This window comes from Mustela nigripes, chromosome 5, assembly GCF_022355385.1.
Source record: "Mustela nigripes isolate SB6536 chromosome 5, MUSNIG.SB6536, whole genome shotgun sequence".
Taxonomy (NCBI): domain Eukaryota; kingdom Metazoa; phylum Chordata; class Mammalia; order Carnivora; family Mustelidae; genus Mustela; species Mustela nigripes.
Genome location: NC_081561.1, coordinates 149,831,712 through 149,850,861, shown reverse-complemented (window position 1 = coordinate 149,850,861; position 19,150 = coordinate 149,831,712). Strand labels below are relative to the sequence as shown.

Below are 19,150 nucleotides of genomic sequence, written 5' to 3'. Positions count from 1 at the left end.
ATCTCGCCGTGAGACAGCAGCCGCCGCCGCGGGAGCCGCCGCCGGAGCCGTCGGAGCCGCCCCCGCCGTGCGATGCTGTCGACCGCCGTAGGGTGCTGGGGACCCGGCCGAGACCCGGCGATGGAGCCCGCCAGCACCGCGGGCCCCGTGCAGCTGCGCTTCTCGCCCTACGCTTTCAACGGAGGGTAACGGCCCGAGAGCCTCGCTTTCCCCCGTCCCTCTACAGGCTGTGGCGGCCTTGCCGGCCGGTCGCTCGTGCCGCAGCGAGGCCGTGGACCGCAGTGGAGGCCCGGCTGGGACCCCGAGGCTCTCCGCGGCGTCTGAGCGGGGCTCCGGCCGGACGGCGAGGCCGCGGGGTGGCCGCCGCTGCTCCTGGGGGCCGATGGGTCAGCGTCGGGACGCGCTGGTCGTGGGCGCGTCGCCAGCGGAACCTCGCTCGGCGTTTACGTGAAGGCTCGGTGCCTGCGTCCGGGGGCCCGGTCGCTCCGGGGAACGGGAGCGGAGCGGCCCTTGCGATGCCGCCGCCCTGCGCTGTCCTTCTGCACCGGCGGCTTCACGCGGGTGCTTCCTGCGCGGCGCGGGGGCGCGGGGGCGCGGGGCGACCGGAGGGAGGCGGCGCTCGGGGCGCGTCCGTAGCTTCCCCCGCCGCGGCTCGGGCGGACCCGGTTCTTGGCGACGGCCCGGGGTCCGTCGTGTCCGGGCGGGTCGGGCCCGGGGTCCGTCGTGTCCGGGCGGGTCGGGCCCGGGGTCCGTCGTGTCCGGGCGGGTCGGGCCCGGGGCGGCTCTCGTGTAGCCTTGCGGCTTCTCGCCGCCGGACCGCGTCACCGCGCGGGCCAGTCGGCAGAGGCGCTGCGGGGACGGGGAGCGCAGTCCGCGGCCGCTCCCCGCGTAGCCGCGCCCGGTCCCCGCAGCGCAGCGGGTTCGGCCGCGTTCCTGGCTCCGCTCGCCGTGGGCGGGCGACTCCCGAACGGGGCTGCCCGGTCCAGCCTCTCTCGAGTCCCTCCTCTTGGGCTTCTTGTTTGTTTATTCCTTGTTTTTCCTTTGGGGCTTCTTAGTTGAAACCTTTCTCCCTCGACTTTCGCTGTCGCCGTGACCCAGGTCGCCCGAACCAAAACCAAGCGCGTCATTCCTCAGCCCCTTCTTCGCGGCCCTAACGGACGCCACATGCTGCTTGGCCCGGTTGAGAGTCTTGGCCACCCAGCTGCCTCTGGCACTTCTGGCACGGTCGGTGCTTCCAGAAATTGCCCAGTTGGCGTTTCCCCGTGTCCCCGCTTCCTCCGGGTCGCACTGCGGCCGCGCTGCTGCATCCATCTTCCTGGGGCAGCGCTTCCGGCGCGGCTCGCGCGGCGCTCCTGGCCCAGGGGCCCTCGTAAGACCACTCAGCCCTGCAGCGGAACGTGAGGGTGCTGCGGAGTCACCCGCGCGCCCTGCCCGTAAGCCCTAGGTGCTTCCCCGAGCTCACAGCGAAAGGAGCGCCTGAATGACGTGTGTGGAGTTGCTGGATCCTCCCGGGTCCCTTTATTCTTTGTCCGCGGGACCCGGAATGCCGCCCTTTGGTACTTAGAGCTTCAGGGCGCGTCGGCCTCAGTGAAGGGACCGGACCGTGTCCTGAAGGCTGGTCGTCTGTGAAGCATTGTGCTGGGTGCTGTGATCCCTGTCGTTCGCCCGGGCAGTCGTCCTGTTACTCGGGAGCTGCTACTGCCCGCGGGAACTTGGCCCCCGGGGCGGCGGCCGCCACAGAGCCAGGAAGTGGCAAGGCGGGGTCTCCAGTATCTCCGGAGCTCAGGATCCCCGGGATCACACGCTCCTTCCTCCCGCCTATGCCACAGCGATCACAGCTAACACGGGAGGACCCGTTACGGTCCAGGCCCGAGTGAAAGGGCTTTACAGTCCTTAAGTCCTTTAACTCTTGCACGGTCCTGATAGGTAGTTACTGTAGGGTCTCTGATGTGTGCATGAGGATGTTGAGCAGCGGACCCACAGTCCGGAGAGATCCGGAATGAGAACTGGATAAACTTCTTTGGAATTCGTCCTTCAGGCCTTTTCTGTAAACTGTTAGCAAAGATCGTACACAGTAAGAGGAAAGGTTTGGGATTTGCTCATTCATTTCCGACAGATGCTGTTTACTAAGAGCTTGGATGTGAAGGAATGAAACCACTGAGCCTCCTCTCAGCTCAGAGGGCTTTGGTGTTGGTACCACTGTCTGTCCCTCATCCCCTGGGCAGGACTAGGGTCCAGTTTTGTAATATCAGTATCTTGCACAAGGTCAGTATTTAATGTTTTTGATGTCGTTATGTATTGATGATGTTATGAGAAGCCAGTGGTTTTTCGGTTACCTTCTGTTAAGTGACTTCTGCTCTGATTTAGGCGTGTGTTTTTCAGGGAGTACTTAAATTTTTCTTTCCCAGATGACTCATAGGAAGGGGTCTTTTCCCTCTGATGTTTCATCTTTCATCTGAGTTCTGCTCTTGCTCAAATCCCATGGGTTTTATTCCAATATATGCTACAGGTAACTGTCCTCTAGAGAGAGGTGCTATTAATCATCCACAAATATTCATTAATTTTTGTGTCTCCCCCCCCCCCCCGCAGAACTGTATTGGCAATCGCTGGAGAAGATTTTTCGATTGTTGCTTCTGACACTCGATTGAGTGAAGGGTATTCGATTCACACCCGGGATAGCCCCAAGTGTTACAAATTGTAAGTAAATATTTCTAGGGATGCATTTCCCAATGCCTTGTGGTGGTGTACTGCTGTAAGAGATCCCACTTCTAAACAGTTTATTTCATGAGATTTTAGATTGCGTATTTAGAGCTTAGTTTGCATTTTTGTTAGAAAATCGCTTTCTGAATTGGTATTTCTTAATAATTCAATGTGTAGTCTTCATGGTATTTGTTGTACTGGCAGGAAATACTCTTTTCTTTCTTTCTTTTTTTTTTTGCAGGAAATATTCTTACCTTAACATTTTATCATAAAAATTTTCAAATATACAACAAAGGTGAAAGAGTTTTATAGTGAACACCTGTGTGCTGTCACGTGGCTCTTATTGTTAACATTTTGTATAGTTTCGTTATCACATAGCTTTGCATTCTTTTATGTGTTAACCCATTGCATGTTTTTTTAATCTCCCACTTTTTTTTTTAACCAGAACATTTACCCAGAATCTAAGCAGCTATGTCTGTGAGCCACAGTCTTAATGGGCTAGCTATATTTTTTCTAAACCATGAAAATGAAATATGCACTGATGGGCGTTGGTTTGTAGTGCACATTTTTGGAAACAGTTACAAATGGTGGTTAATTCCTAAGTTAGTCCACAAGAGCCTGTTAACCCTGAATTGTAATAGGAATGGATTGATGGGGTTCAAGTCCTTTGGATCGGGCCCTGTGTTATGAGTAGGTAAAGAAGAGGGTTCTGTCTCCCTTCCTGGGCCAGGCCCAGCCTACACCCTATCCTAAAGAACAACTGATGGTTGTCTTCATCTTCCCAGTCCTCTTCATGTACTCTTTTTTTCCCTCTATGAGACTTTGAGAGCGCACGCATGCATGCACGAGAAAACATGCACAGGGGGCAGAGGGAGAAGCGGGCTCCCTGCCGAGCAGGGAGCCCAACACAGGCCTCCATCCCAGGACCCTGGGATCGTGACCTGAGCTGGAGGCAGACGGTTAACTGACTGAGCCACCCAGACGCCCCTGCATCCACTCTCCTTCCATCTTTCGACATTTCTCTTCTCTAATTCGTAGTGCATGGATGCTACCTCATTTCTTCTAAGATGTTTCATAATTTGAAAGTAGTAAATGTCACAGATAAAATTTAAGAACCTAACTTTACAAATACCATTGTCATGCAAGGTTCTGCTTATCTTTGTAATGTTCTGCTTTAGCGTGTGTGTTTATGAGGAGAATACCTGTTCTTTTTTCTTTTTATGCAATACTACAGGTATGTAGATAGATAGCACGTTAGTAACGTCCTCTATCCTTATCATCCATCTTCCGCACTGAACCATACATAGAGCTGAAACTGCCTGTGTACACCTAATCCCAGGTCCTTTGGGGCTGACTTAGAGCCAAACTTGCTTCTTCCCCACCTGTTGGCGAGTCTGCATTTAGTCTTCATTCTTTGCATGCAGACTCTCCTCCCTTTAATGTGCACCCGAATATCTGGGAGAAGCATCTTAAAGCTCCGAGATTTTGTCCTACTCTATTGGTATTATTCACTGACCATCTTGATAACTAAAGACACTGCAGCCTTACGGAGGATTGGAGCTCTTTAACTCGGTGCAGTGAGGCTGGTTGTAGCGATAGGTCAGGAAATGCTGGTGATGCCCCCAGAGCTGTCAGTTCCCCTGGCTGGACAGGTATGATTTGTATGAATCACTCATAAATCTCTGGAAGGAAGAGTTTATCATGTGACTTCTGCAATTATCTTGATGATATTGATACAGGTTTCCGTATAGATTGATACTGAAATTCAGAAGTCTTTGAGACCTGGTTGAATTTCTTTGGCTCTACCAGAATTTAATCAGTTCCACAGTGGTGGGCATTTAAGTTGCTTTTTGTTTGTTTTGTTTACAGAGCCATTAACGTAGCACGTATACTTTCCCAAATAAGCGTGTAGTCATCTTTGCAAACTTACATCAGTATATTTACAGGATAAATTTCTAGCAGTGGAATTACTGAACAAAACTGATGTTCACCTAAATTTTGGCTGGATATGCCAAATGACCCTTTTAAAAAATTAAATTAATATATACTCTTAGCCAGTTATTTATTAGGAGTACCATTTTCCACAGCCTCCCCAGCATTAGGCATTATTAACCAGGCTAATTGATTGAAATCATCTCCTGTGTAGCTTTGGATTTGTGAACAACATGAAGGGTCTTCATATGTTCATGGTGACTTGTGTTTCCTTTTATGTGACTCATTTAACTGTACCAGTTTTCCCATTTTTTTTTAATTGAGATGTAATGGACATATACAGTGGTTTCTGGTGTACAACATAATGATTCCATATTGGTGCGTATTGCAAAGTGATCACCACAAGTCAGTGAACACCTGTCACCGTATGTTATTACAGAATTTTTTCTTTTGTTGGGGATTTTTTAAGATCTGTTCCCAGCAACTTTAAAACCTTCAGTACAGTGCTATTAATTCTAGTCATCATGCTGCACATTACATCCCATGATACAGTGTGTTAATACTTTTGATATTGATAGGAGCCCTTTTAGACTAAGGTTAAAATTAGACTTCGGTCATATCTACTGTAGGGTTTCTTTTCTCTTTATCATTTTTCTCTATATAAGTTTTAATTTGAGGGGTACCTGGGTGGCTCAGTGGGTTGTGTGTCCACCTCTTGGTTTTTGCTCAGGTCATGATCTCGCAGTCGAGAGATGGAGCCCTGAGTCAGGTTTACGGCTCAGTGGGGGTTCTGCCAGGGAATCTTTCTCCCTCTCTCTGTCCCTCCCTCTGCTTGCTCACTCGCTCCCTCACTCTCTCAAGTAAGTAAGTAAATCTTTTTAAAAATTTTAATTTGCGGGGCACCTGGGTGGCTCAGTTGGTTGAGCAACTGCCTTCAGCTCAGGTCATGATCCTGGAGTCGTGGGATCGAGTCCCCCATGGGGCTCCCTGCTCGGCAGGGAGTCTGCTTCTCCCTCTGACCCTCCTCCTTCTCATGCATGCATGCGCACGCTCTCTGTCTCTCTCTCTCTCTCAAATAAATCTTTAAAAAAATATTTTTTGATTTGCTGTGTAGTCAAATTTATGAAACTTCTCTGTGTGTACATTGGGTTGTATCATATTTAAGTAGGTGGCTCCCAACCCAAGATTGTATCACCTGTGTTTTCTGTAGGCCACTCATTCTTTAATTCTTCTAAGTCTTTGATCTGCATGTAATTAGTGTAGCGGAGGGAATAAAGTGATGACCCCCCTCCCCACAACAACAAAGGGCTAACTAGTCCCATTACCGTTTGGTAAGTAGTGGGAATAGGAGTTTTAAATTTAAAATTGCCCAAGGCGTGTTTTACTTTGTTATCTGACCAGCTCAGTTTCTTGAAATGTGCTTTTTACAGAACAGACAAAACAGTCATTGGATGCAGTGGTTTTCATGGAGACTGTCTTACCCTGACAAAGATTATTGAAGCAAGACTAAAGGTAGATGCCTTCCTTACATGTCTATGCTATGGAAAGTTAATGGCAATTCTTCCACTGTTGGAAGTGTACAGCAGAACTGTCGTTCAGAATAGCGGGAGAAGCTCCAGGTTAGCTGATGAAACTACATGTCGCCCATTCTGAAAATGATATGATACTGTTCATACAGCCACATGAAAGTAGCATAATGTGAAACCGCAGAATATTCCCTTTGTTAAAATCTCTGTGCAATATAAAGGTTCTCTACCCTTTTCAAGGTAGCCTGGGAAGGGTTTCTTCAGAAGATAATCTTCAAAAACAAATGTTCTCTGGAGGAGGCAAGCTTCTGCATAGGAGCTTGGTTTGGAATGCCCTTAGCTGACGTGCCTTCTCTCTTTGCAGCATTGCATTCTGAGTCAACAGGATGCAAGAGCAGGAACAGGAGTAGACGAGGCAGGAGTGTTTGGATGAGGAGGTACAACCCAAGCTGTCCTCACCTGCCACCTTGGTAGGCTTCAGTTGACTGCCCGCTAGGGAAGTTTTGATACCTGAGGGGTAGGAGTAGAACAGCAGGAAAGGGTGGTATGAGAAGGAAGTGCGAGAATGAGCCTTTCTAACCTGTCCTGCAGATTCTGGAGGGGCTGACGGTGTCACTGCCTGCATGTTTTTTGTGTGAGATGGGTAGGCATGAGGAACAAAGGAATACTGACTTTCAATAAAAGTAGAGGCACGTCGATTTTTTTCTTAAAGATTTTATTTATTTATTTGAAAGAGGGAGAGAGATCACAAGCAGGCAGAGAAGCAGGCAGAGGGGGAGGGGGAAGCAGGTTCCCTGCTGAGCAGAGAGCGGGATGTGGGGCTCGATCCCAGGACCCTGAGACCATGACCTGAGACGAAGGCAGAGGCCTAACCCTCTGAGCCACCAGACGTGGGCGCCTGGATTTTTATTAAGCCCTTTGTATGTTCAGCAGTATGTAACTTCCAATCATTTCAAGGAGAGTAGGCTAGGAGTAGTGTAGCCTGTATTAAAATGGGATTTTAGAGGCACCTGGGTAATGCAGTTGGTTAAGTGTCTGACTCTTGGTTTCAGCTCAGGTCATGATCAAGGAGTAGTGAGGTAGAGCGCCACGTCAGGCTTTGTCCTCAGAACAGCGTCTGCTTAAGTTTCTCCCTCTCCCTGCGCTACTCCCTCCCCTCCGGCCTGTGTGCACGGACATGCTCTCTTTTTCTCTGAAGATAAGTAAAACGGGTTTTATCTGTGAGAGTAACTAGTAAATACATACTCTTCACTGGCAAAAATACAAGGGTGGAGTAGGGTTCACTTCTGTCGGGTGCGCGTCCCAACTGTTAGGTGGTGGTAAGGACACCTGATACGTGAAGAAGTTAGCAGAGGCGGGCACGTTCTGTCTTTGCCTGGTTTTGAGTAACACGAGATCATATGCACTTACGAATGATGTCATAGGTACTGGAGTTTGTAATAAATGTAACCTGTTTCTGAATCATTTTGAAATCGCTCGTTGGAGTGTAGACATGATTACATTCAATAGTTAACCATTTATTAGTAGTATTTGAAATCTTTACATTGAACGCTTCCCTGTACATTTATGGACATGTTTATATGCGTCCTGGTACATACTTTGTAAGTGAAACTTAAAGTACAGAAGTACATGACTAGCAGGGTAGTGTTGTGTTAATAAAATAAACAAGGAACAGTGAATTCAATACAATTACACAATCCTTGAAATTTCTTTCATGTATTATCACATAAATGGTGTGGTGATTAAAGTGTTGATGCTTGGTTTTGAAACAAAGATTATTTTTCCCAATTTTTTTTTTTTTTTGGTATTTTGACTGATTATTTTGGCCTGTATTCTTAAGTGAATCTTTAGAGATGCTTGTTCTGTGGCTCATAAATTTGTGAACTTAAGTTTATTTTATGTTTGTAATTTTTGTAGAATTTCTCTGTTGGATAATTTAGGGTTCCCCAAGACTGCAGTAAATCTGGGATTCAAAATCACAATAAGGTTTGCTTTGGATACTTGTATTCTCCACTGTAGATGCTTTAAGGAGCAAGAGCACTTCCCAGAGTAAGGGTCCTGCCCTCACACCTTCTGTTCTCACAGGTATCTGCTCTGCAAAGAGAAGGGCTTGTATCTGGGTCTGATCAAGGGTCAGCAAACTTGACCTGTAAAGGGCCAGAGAGTAATTATTTTCAGCTCTATGGGCCATTGACTCTGCTGTTGCAGTGTGCAGGCAGAGGTAGATCTGAATGAACGAGACTGTTCTAATAAAGCTGTTTTTGCAGAAGCAGTCGGTGGGCTGCATTTGGTCCAACGGTCTAGTTTGCCGACGCCGGCAGAGGTAGAGGAGAGCTGGACTTTAGTCTTCCTCCCAGGTCACCCCACGTAAGCCTCGTGTGTGCATTTGCTCTTGAATGAGCAGTTCCTGAGATAAAGGTGGCATGGAAAATAGCTGAGGGCAGATTTAAAGTTCTTTCCCTTAAAAACTTTTATAGCCCTCCCAGATGGTATGCTAGTATTGCTGTGTGATCACAGAAGAGATGGGCACTCTTTCACCAGATCGGTGTTCACCCTTTAACTTGATTGTTCCTCGTTCAAGTCTGTAGTACAACCTGCCTCTCCATGCCTGTTACTTTCGTTAATACTTGCAGATGTACAAGCATTCTAATAACAAAACCATGACGACCGGGGCGATTGCTGCCATGCTGTCCACAATCCTCTATTCAAGACGTTTCTTTCCCTACTACGTGTACAACATCATCGGGGGACTGGATGAAGAAGGTAGAATTCTTTCATTCTGGAAAATGGAGTGGGGGTGGCATTTTTTAGATAACGTGTGTTTCCATGTAGAGTCGAAAAGAACCATAAAGACCATCTTGCCCAACAGTTTCATTTTTCTTAATTAAAGCAATAAGAAACTGAAGGTAAAAGGAAAGTAAAGAGGTGATCAGCAGATTGTATCCGGAAGCCCTGATAATGACTAGTATTTTCTGAAGATCTCACATGAGTTAAGTAGTAGATCATTAGCATTTGAATCTTATGGAGAGAAAACAGACTTGAAGAAGCTTGATCTAATTATCATTGTACATTCCAAAAATATTTGACTTTTAAGTTTTTAAAAAGCAGTGCCTTAAAAGAAATGTATGCATTTCCAACATTGTATCTTGAATGTATTCAGGACTATCTGGAGGGCCTAAGAAAATCAGTCTCTGTTACTTGACATGCCCATCCTGTTTTTTGATACAAAGCTGTATTACAGAGCAGGGACCCTGGTGGTTTTCACTGGATCTCATTTGGATTGACTTTTGTTCGCTTCCAAAAACCAGACACTATCTCTCAGGACAGATCTGTGCCACCATTTACAGTAGTCCACTGAAAAAAAGTTTTAGAAATGCCCGGCTGATAACAATATATTAAAGTGTATCTCCTGAGAGGGAAAATTTCTGGATGGCAAGGAGTTGGGTTCTTCTCCTGTCCTGTATCCACTTTTTACTCCTGCCCCTTCTGTTCCGTGGGCTTTTCCTTTGTTTTCTTTCTGTCTTAATAGCTGCCCCCAAACGTGGCCTCCGGGAGCATTCTAGTCCTGTTATCTACCACGGTTTAGATGTAGACAAATTAGGTTGACACAGTGTATTTTGAGGCTTTTAACCTTATTGCAAACTGAGAGGCAATGCAAGGCATGGATGTAGTCTAGCCTCAGGTCATCTTGCCAAACCCAACATGCTGAACACTTTTTTTCACTTAAAGTATGTCTGACTTGAATGTCAAAGTCAGGTTTTAGCAACATTAATAATAGCTGCCATTGAATTTGAGAACACTAGACAATATCCTTTGAGTTTTACTGAAAGACACACACCAGTTCAGGAATGCTCACATCTACTGAAGGGCAAAGGCCCAGCCAAGGTTTGGGTTTGAATCTGTTTTGAGTTCAAAGCTCTGTTCTTTGATGTTTTGGTGGTATTCTCAGGCATTTCCAACTGTCTTTTTTTTTTTTTTTTTTTTAAGATTTTATTGATTTCTTTGACAGAGAGACAGCAAGAGAGAGAGAAACAGGCCTTTGGCTGAGTAGGGAGCCTGATACGGGGCTTGATCCCAGGACTCTGGGATCATGACCTGAGCCAAAGACAGATGCTTAAGGACTGAGCCACCCAGGCTCCCCTCCAACTCTTTTTAAATCTTCTCTGGTCTGCCCTGATTATCCTTTATGTTTATTCTTATTTTTTAGAGGATTTTATGTGACTAGGAGACTAGGAGAGCAGTGCTCGTAATTGAGACTTTTAGGGTAGGTGGGTCAATGTCTGTCCTTCAGGACACTGGGGTCAACGGCTGAACTTAGGACAGTGAGATCAGTGGTTGTCCTTAGGGCACTAGATCCAACAACTGCCTTTCGGGATAGCCAGTTCAGTAGCCGTCCGCTCTGACCTCTGCGCTGTTACGTCTCTACTTACAGTCATGCTTTAAAAATCAACCCCCCCCCGGGGGGCGCCTGGGTGGCTCAGTGGGCTAAAGCCTCTGCCTTTGGCTCAGGTGCGCTCCGCTCAGTGGGGAGCCTGCTTCCTTCTTTCTCTCTGCCTGCTTGTGATCTCTGTCTGTCAAATAAATAAATACATACATACATACATACATACATACATACAATCACCCCCCCGCCCGTGGCCCAGTTAAAAATGGCTTTAGTTTTTCTGAAACAAAAACAGTAGTACTGTAGAAGTTTTGAATAGTATGAGAAGATACAGGAATGAGAGTAGTAATCACGCCAAGCTTCTACTTTGAGAGGAGTTCTATTAAACTTCTGGTGAGCATGCTTCCAGATATCTTGGTGGTCGTGTGTGCTTGTGCGCTGTGTAAGTAGAGTGTGTAGTGCATGCGTCTGTACATGGGATGTGTTGTCACGGAGACAGTTTCATGCCAGTGAGTAAAGATCCGTAATGAATCGCTGACTGACTTACATAGGTTGTAGCTCCACCGGCATTCACCTAGCAGTCCTCTGAAGGTCATTTCAGTTGTTTGCAGTTTCCGTAATGGAAACAATGTAATGAACAACCTTGTACTTACAGTTTTGTAAACTTCTTAACTACTTACACCTCCCTGGAAAGATTCCCGGAGGTTCAGTTGCTGGGTCAGAGAAGACATACTTTTGTTCTGTTGATGCCATCCCTGGTTTGCTCTTCAGAAAGGCCTTTGTAGCTGGGGCGTGAATACCTAGGAGGGGTTTTAGCTCTGTAATGTATGCAGTGGATGCCTCCCAGGAGTTTTTGGTTTTTGTTTTTTTAAGATTCTATTTATTTATTTGACAGAGAGAGATCACAAGGAGGCAGAGAGGCAGGCAGAGAGAGAGAGGGAAGCAGGCTCCCCGCTGAGCAGAGAGTCCGACGCGGGACTTGATCCCAGGACCCTGAGATCATGACTTGGGCCGAAGGCAGAGGCTTAACCCACTGAGACACCCAGGCGCCGCTCCCACGAGTGTTTTGTCTCTTAATTTTGGGGGGTGTCTAGCTATGGCAGAATTTTCTGAATTGCATATGGTCCAGGCTAATGGTCCTTTTTTTTTTTTTTTTTTTAATGACATTGAGTGTCCTACCTTGTTAGGACTCGCCCTTTTGGGGTTTATGTTTATTTCTTTCTAGGTCTTGTTTTGACTTTATTTTTTACATTGAAGCTGTTGTGCTTTTTTAAGATTGGGCATTATGGTGAGGAAAAAGCACCCTATCTATAGTCAAGACTCATGCCATTCTGCTCTGATGTTACACATGTGTCTCTTGCCTTTGTTAAGTCGGGGGAAGGTCTTCAAAGCTCTGGTCTTCAACTTACCCCACCCTCTTTTCCTTCAGTGTGTTGTGTGTAGCTCTTTCTGAGATTGGTTCTGCCTTTGGTTAAAACCTGGGCTCGTTTCACTTGTGGCCTCTTGGCCTGCTGAGAGATAGAGTGACTCTTTGGCTTTGTACTTGCTGTCCCTTTTTCGTGTGCTGAAGTTAGTGAACTGGCCACTGGGATGTCCGTCTTGTCCCACACTTGCTCCCAGCAGAAACACTCCCTGGGTTCTTCTGGGCGACCTCAGCACCTCGGACGCTGCCTTCTCAGCCGAGAGGTGTAAGTAATTCTGCCTCCGAGAAAGCGCACACCGCTGAGCGCAGCAGAGGCCCGTGGGGGGAAGACAGCTGTCCTCGTCTCCCGTTTCCCAGGTGTTTAAGTTCTGGTGTGATGTGTTTTCTAGACCACAGGTGTCATTTTTAAGGCCTACCTCGTAAATGACCCATGATGTCTCACACCCAAAACACAGTTGTTCTAAAAAAAATTACAGTGGCACGTGTGCTCGGTAACAGACTCAGTACCGAAGCCTACCAGACGATTCCCTTCCTTTCTTGCCTCTAGTCCCACAGAGAGCACCAACTACAGTTTGCAGATTATCTCACCGTGCTTTTTGTGTGCTTGTACAAATACGTATGTGTTTTCCCTACGCTTCTAAACAACAGGACTGTGCTACAGGTATTATAGGGCTCTTCATTGCACATCGTCTGGTGGTTGTGGGCCGTGGGGCAGTCCTGTCTCCCTCTGCGTTCCGGGTGGTGCTGGTGAAAATACGCCTTCCTGTAGGTAGATCTGATCTACAGTGGGATTGTTACTGGGCCATAGGGTGTGTACCTTTCCATTTAAATGGGTACTACTGCCAGATTGCTGTTTCAAAAGTCATAGCAATTTATGCACCCTTCAGGAGAGCCCGAGAGGCCCATTTTTCCGCCCCTTGTAGCACTCTGTAACTGCTGTTAAGAGTGGGTGCATTCAGGGGTGCCTGGGTGGCTCATCAGTGAAGTTGCCGCCTTCGGTCCAGGTCATGATCCGCAGCGGCTCCCTGCTCAGCAGGGAGTCTGCTTCTCCCTCTGCCCCTCGCCCCTGCTCCTGTGCGTACGTTCTCTTCTCTTTCTCCACCGAATAAAATATCCAAAAAAAAGAAGAAAGAAATGTGTACATCCAGATTCTGGTTTGGTAGTTTTGTTTTGTTTTGTTCTGTTTTGGTTTTTGTTTTTGCAATACTGATCAACTCCAGTAGTACAGAGCAGAGTGATGACGTTTTAGGCAGAAACTTTTGCCTGTGGTGTTTGTGTTTTTCTGAAATTTTTCCTTTATTAGAATCAGGTTTTTTTATAGTGTTGATGCTAAAGAGTGTGCTACTGCTTAGTTTAAAAACACAGTGAGGGGTATCTGGGTGGCTCAGTCGATTAAGCGGATTCCTTCAGCTCAGGTCATGATCCCAGGGTCCTGGGATCAAGCCTGGGATCCCTGTTCAGCGGGAAGGTGCTTCTCCCTCTCCCTCTGCCTGCCACTCCCCCTGCTTGTGCGCTCGCTCTCTCTCTCTCTCTCTCTCTCTCTCTCTGTCAAATAAATACTTTAAAAATAAATAAAAAGTAAAAACACACAGTGAATCTTCTTTGTGATTGTTCACATTCAGCAGAAGAATTTTAACGCAAGTCGGTGCTAGAAGTGCACTAGTTCATTTGTTAGGACTGTTGAGGAGCTTGGTGCAGAACTCAGAGCAGGAGCTGTGACTCACCAGTGTGCCTGCGAGACCACAAATGTACTGGGAGCCACTGGGCGATCCACGATGTCCCCCTGATGACAGCAGGGAGCTCCAGGGGCAAAAACACCATCAGGAAGCAGGAACGGGCAGGCGTGCCTCTGACCACATTCTGGGAAGAGGGGAGCGGAGCCCTGGCTATCACAGCGGATGTACTTCTTACCGAATTTGGCTGGAATTTTAGTCACGTGCATAGTCCCACTTCGACTAGGGTTATTCTTGCTGTGATCTGGGATTGTGGTCAGGATGGACCCCTATAGAGATTGTTTTATTCTTTCAGGGAAGGGAGCCGTGTATAGCTTTGACCCTGTAGGGTCCTACCAGAGAGACTCGTTCAAGGCTGGAGGCTCAGCCAGTGCCATGCTCCAGCCCCTGCTTGACAACCAGGTAAGAGACTGCATCCATGTTGCATGTGACGTTGACACAAAGTGCTTTCCTCTGCGTTCTCCTCTTTGCCAGCGGAGGAGAATGGAGACATCAGGGCTTTCTTGTGTGTCCCTGCTGAATATGTTTGGCTGATTTTCCCTACCCCAGTCTTCCTGTCTCTGTTTGGCTGGCTATCTTGTGGCCTCTTTCTGCCCCACGGCGGTAGCATCTTCTGTGTTCTATGAAGTCCAGGCTCTGGTGTCTACAGTGGTTAGTGGTTGCTCCATGTTTTCAGTTCTCTGGCACCTTTCCCTGAAGATCTTGAAAATAACCTTTCTCCTGGAAGCCCTCCTACACCGTTGGTGGGAATGCAGGCTCGGGCAGCCACTCTGGAAAACAGCATGGCGGTTCCTCAAAAAGTTGAAAATAGATCTACCCTTCCAACACAGGAATCGCGCTACTGGGTATTTACCCTAAAGATACAAATGTAGTGATACAAAGGGACACGTGCACCCAAATGTTTATAGCAGCAATGTCCATGATAGCTAAACTACAGAAGGAGCCCAGATGTCCATCAGCAGATGAATGGGTAAAGAAGATGTGGTCCATATACACAATGGAATACTATGCAGCCATCAAAAGAAATGAAATTTTGCCATTTGGGACGACGTGGATGGAACTAGAGAGTATTATGCTGAGTGAAATAAGTCAATCAGAGAAAGACAACTATCATAGGATTTCTCTGATCTGAGGAATTTGAGAGGCAGGTGGGGGGTTTTGGGGGGTAGGGAAGGAAGAAATGAAACAAGGTGGGATCAAGAGGGAGACAATCCATAAGACTCTTGATCTCCGGAAACAAACCGAGGGCTGCCGGAGGGAGTTGGGGGTAGCGGTGGGGAGGCTGGGTGAGGGTCACTGGGGAGGGTACCTGCTATGGTGAGTGCTGGAGCTGTGTTCACCTGATGATTCACAGACCTGTACCCCTGGGACAAATCCTAAATTATATGTTAATTTTTTTAAAGATTAAAAAATATATATCTTTCTCCCCATATTCACCATTTCTCTGTCACCTAATTTTGTATTCTGACTTGCAAGTACATTTTTTTATTTACCCCTTTTCTGTTACTGTTGCTAAATTGAGGCCTGCGTTTCCCAGCATCCTTTTGCCTCCAGGCTTCCTTCCTTGTGCTTCTGAAGTGTATCACAGATGTGTAGCCACTGGTGTGTGCTGCTTCTCTGCCGCGTCTCCTGCCACTCTTCTTTACACCCGCACCTCCGGTGTGGTGTGCCTGCCCCGTCACCAGGCCTTGGGTCCGCAGTGTCACTCCCCTCTGACTGTGGCTCACCCTTCCCACTCCTGCACCCAAGTATCTTCTGCCAAAGCCTTTCCCATCAGGCGACCTAGTTACGGCAGCTCCAGCTCTCCTGGCTCTTTTTCCTTCTTGCTGGGAGCACACTGGGGCCCGCAGCTCTGCTTTCGTATGTCCTCTCTAGGCTGTGTGTGCTCCTCAGGAGCAGGAGCTCTGTCTTGGTGAATGAGTGTCAGGTGTCACTGCTTTTCAGCTCGCAGACATACCAGGTTTGTGTGATCTGTTCGTTGCGAATCCTCAGATACTTGAAGGCATTCCTACTGTCATGTGATGACTCAGCCACCTTTCCTGTCCCACCAGGTTGGTTTCAAGAACATGCAGAACGTGGAGCATGTCCCACTGTCTTTGGACAGAGCCATGCGGCTCGTGAAAGACGCCTTCGTTTCTGCGGCCGAGAGGGACGTGTACACCGGGGACGCGCTCAGAATCTGCATCGTGACCAAGGAGGGCATCCGGGAGGAGACCGTTCCCCTGAGGAAGGATTGATTTCTGTGCTGTTATCCTTGTCACTTCAGAACTGGTGAATTTTGTATCTTGGAACTGTTGGACTAATGTGCTTTATTAAAAAATAAAGGCTGAAGTAAGCAGTGTGTTATAACTTGTGGTCTCTAAGCAGGACAGAATTTCTTTTTTCCTTCCATTTCCTTTTTCAAAGATTTAATTTATTTGAAAGAGCAAGTGAGTGACAGCATGAGCAAGGGGAAGGAGAGAAGCAGACTCCCCGCTGAGCAGGGAATTCGATGTGGGGCTCAATCCCAGGACCCTGGGATCATGACCTGAGCCGAAGGCAATCATCTGTCAACTGAGCCACGCAGGCGCCCCTTCCTTTCTTTCTCTGCTTCTCATATTTTTCTGTCTTCCAGAGCTATTTTTGTATTTTAATCCTTTTTTAATTTTTAGATTTTTTTTTTTTTTTAACAAGCTCTGCGTCCAACATGGGGCTCAAACTCATGACCCCAAGATCAGGAGTTACATACTCCACTGACTGATCCAGCCAGGCACCCCTGTTTTTGTATTTAAAAGATGAAAAAACAAACAGGTCCTGTCAGTTTTTCCCTTCTATTTATTTTTTTTTTTATTTTTTTTTTTTATTAAAGATTTTATTTATTTATTTGACAGAGAGAAATCACAAGTAGGCAGAGAGAGAGAGAGGAGGAAGCAGGCTCTCTGCTGAGCAGAGAGCCCGATGCGGGACTCGATCCCAGGACCCTGAGATCATGACCCGAGCCGAAGGCAGCGGCTTAACCCACTGAGCCACCCAGGCGCCCTCCCTTCTATTTATTTTTCCAAAGGTTTTATTTGAGAGAGAGACAAATAGAGGACAAGCACGGGAAGAGAGAGAGAAGCAGACTCCCCGCTGAGCAGGGAGCCTGAGATCATGACCTGAGTTGAAGGCAGAGGCTTAACCAACTGAGCCACTCAGGAGCCCCTTTTTTTCTATTTATGAGCAAGAAATTTTTCTGGAAAAGATGACTCTCTCAGTCGGCTGCTCACTGCATAATGACAAGCCCTTGTGACAAAGAGGGTTTTTGGAATTTAGTCCACCCAGCTTACCTTAAAGCGACTTCAAAGCCATCTCGGTTTTATTAATGAATGTGAATGGAATGTCTTAAAATTTCCGATCCGTGGAGTGGCTAAGCAGTCTGAAATGGCTGTGTGGGAGGAAAATTCCAATCAACCAGAACAGAAGAAAATGACCAAAGCAAAGAGCCCTTCAAATCAGCTTTAGCCAGACATCAGCAGGAAGAATTTTTGTAAACACTGTAAGAATATCAAATCCGAGGGCACCTGGGTGACCTAGTCGGTTAAGTGTCGGACTCTTGATCTCAGCTCAGGTCTCGATCTCAGGATCGTGAGATCAAGCCCTGCTTTGGGCCCCATGCTGGATGTGGAGCTTGCTAAAAAAAATAAATAAAAATTCGAGACCTAAACTTTGGTAGAGCTAAAGTAGTATCCGTTTAGGACAATTAAATAAATTTCATCTCCACTACATAAAATGGGAGCCATTTTCTTGGTGTTGAGCAAGTCAAATGGTACGGTCTGACCTAGGGGTTGTGATTGGTTTTGTGGTGTATTAACGACAGCGGGGTTTTCTTGTTGGTCTCCTGTTAACTAAAATTATCAAAACTCTAAGAGATACGTATTTTAAAATTTGGTGAGAAGTCCATTGATGTGTCACCTGAAAGCTGATGACCCAGGAGAGGTGATGTGTGAGGAAGGCCCTGTCCCAGCTCAGCAGTTGGGCTGAGAGCCCATTTTCCCTTGTACCTTTTCTGTTCATGCCCCGGGCAGATCAGATGATGCCCACACTGGGCGGGGCACCTGCTTTACTCCGTGCACCAATTCTAATGCTGATCTCACTCAGAAGTGCCCACAGACACCTGAAAGTAATACTTGGCTAGATATCTGGGCGCCCTGCGATCTGGGCAGGTTCACCTAAAACTAGTCCTTACAATTTTACAAACTAGGTATGCTTTTTGTTTCAAAGGAGTTTCCATCGATTTGGGGATTCAGTTCTCCACTATTTAAAAAATATAAATTTGTGTGTCTAGAATTTTCTATAAGGTCCCCACCTCCAAAGATTGCTAGGGAAGTTTTACAAATTTCATGTCTTTTTCTCAGCTTCAGGTACGAATTCTTGGGACCTAGTCTTTCTCTAGACCTTGGGTGCAGTCTCATTTGAAGGCCTGTGTTTGCAGTAGGCTGGAGTCAGTACAGCCTTGTGTTGAGGACATGGTGGCATGTGGGTCCTTTCAGAGCTAACTCGAATTATTTGGGTGGCTTTTATAAACCATTTAACCACAGTTCCTCTCCTGAAAAAGGCAGCCCCTTAGCACTTCGGTAGATGAGAGTTTAGATTTCTAGTTAGCCTTTGGTTTTTGGCGAAAAGCTGCTGTTATGTTGACTTCCCTTCATAGGTCAGACTTGCGTTTCTGCCTACTGCACAGAATGAAAGGGATTGAGAATATGATGCTATTAGAAACTGTAGGAAACTAGTGCTTACTCAGTGTTGACTGTGACTTAATTTACACACATGGAATTGAAATGTGTGTGTATGTTTGTTCTCTAGTGATCAGAAAGGGTAGAAACACTTCTTTGAAGCCTGCTCAGTGGAACTCCCCAGTGGGGTTGTGCCAGCCCAGCTGGACCTGGGACTGGCCGGTGCTGCTCGGGCCTCCAGGGTTCATACACAACCACGTTTACTGCTGCCATTGCAGAAAGAAAAAACAGGCTATGGGACCAACTCAAGCTACTTAAGAGGAATATGGACCAGTTAGTATGACAGTGTCCTTATTACCAAAATGTCTTGGCTGTTACCCTGACAGTTTCTTCCCCTGCCTTCCTGTACCTAACACCTAGAAGTGCCCTTCATGGCCAACAGCATTTGCTAGCTTGCTCTCTGACTTGAGGTCTGCATTCCTTCACCTCTGACTTCCAGATTACGACTGGCGGAGTCTCTTGTATTGGAAGAAAACTGGTTAAAAACTAATTCCTGGGTGCACCTCAGATATATTATCCTAGTCTCTGAGCTGGGCCCTAAAAATATTTTAAATCCAATACCCAGATGAAGTATACACAATTTTAAAAACTCCCTTAACTCTTCAGATGTTCAATCAGAGAAACAACTTGTAGGAGACACCCAGCAAGGGATTTATGATGGGGTTTGACCTGGTGTGCTTAAGAGGAGCTGGACCTGGTCT

The 19,150-nt window shown here is 47.0% G+C and overlaps 1 protein-coding gene across 1 annotated transcript; it reads left to right on the top strand.

The window, feature by feature from the left end:
• The first annotated feature begins 6 nt into the window (after nucleotides 1-6).
• PSMB1 (proteasome 20S subunit beta 1) lies at nucleotides 7-16,039 on the top strand. Its single transcript, XM_059401477.1, has 6 exons — nucleotides 7-185; nucleotides 2,590-2,697; nucleotides 6,063-6,144; nucleotides 8,792-8,921; nucleotides 13,994-14,100; nucleotides 15,750-16,039. Exons 1-6 carry the CDS (start codon nucleotides 73-75, stop codon nucleotides 15,933-15,935), a joined length of 726 nt encoding a protein of 241 aa, XP_059257460.1. The 5' UTR covers nucleotides 7-72; the 3' UTR covers nucleotides 15,936-16,039.
• The last annotated feature ends 3,111 nt before the right edge of the window (nucleotides 16,040-19,150 follow it).

Coding starts and splice junctions, on each gene's coding strand:
- PSMB1 (XM_059401477.1), top strand. CDS start 73: ATGCTGTCGACCGCCGTAGGGTGCTGGGGACCCGGCCGAGACCCGGCG. Junction 6,145..8,791: donor TTATTGAAGCAAGACTAAAG/GTAGATGCCTTC, acceptor TAATACTTGCAG/ATGTACAAGCATTCTAATAA. Junction 14,101..15,749: donor AGCCCCTGCTTGACAACCAG/GTAAGAGACTGC, acceptor CTGTCCCACCAG/GTTGGTTTCAAGAACATGCA.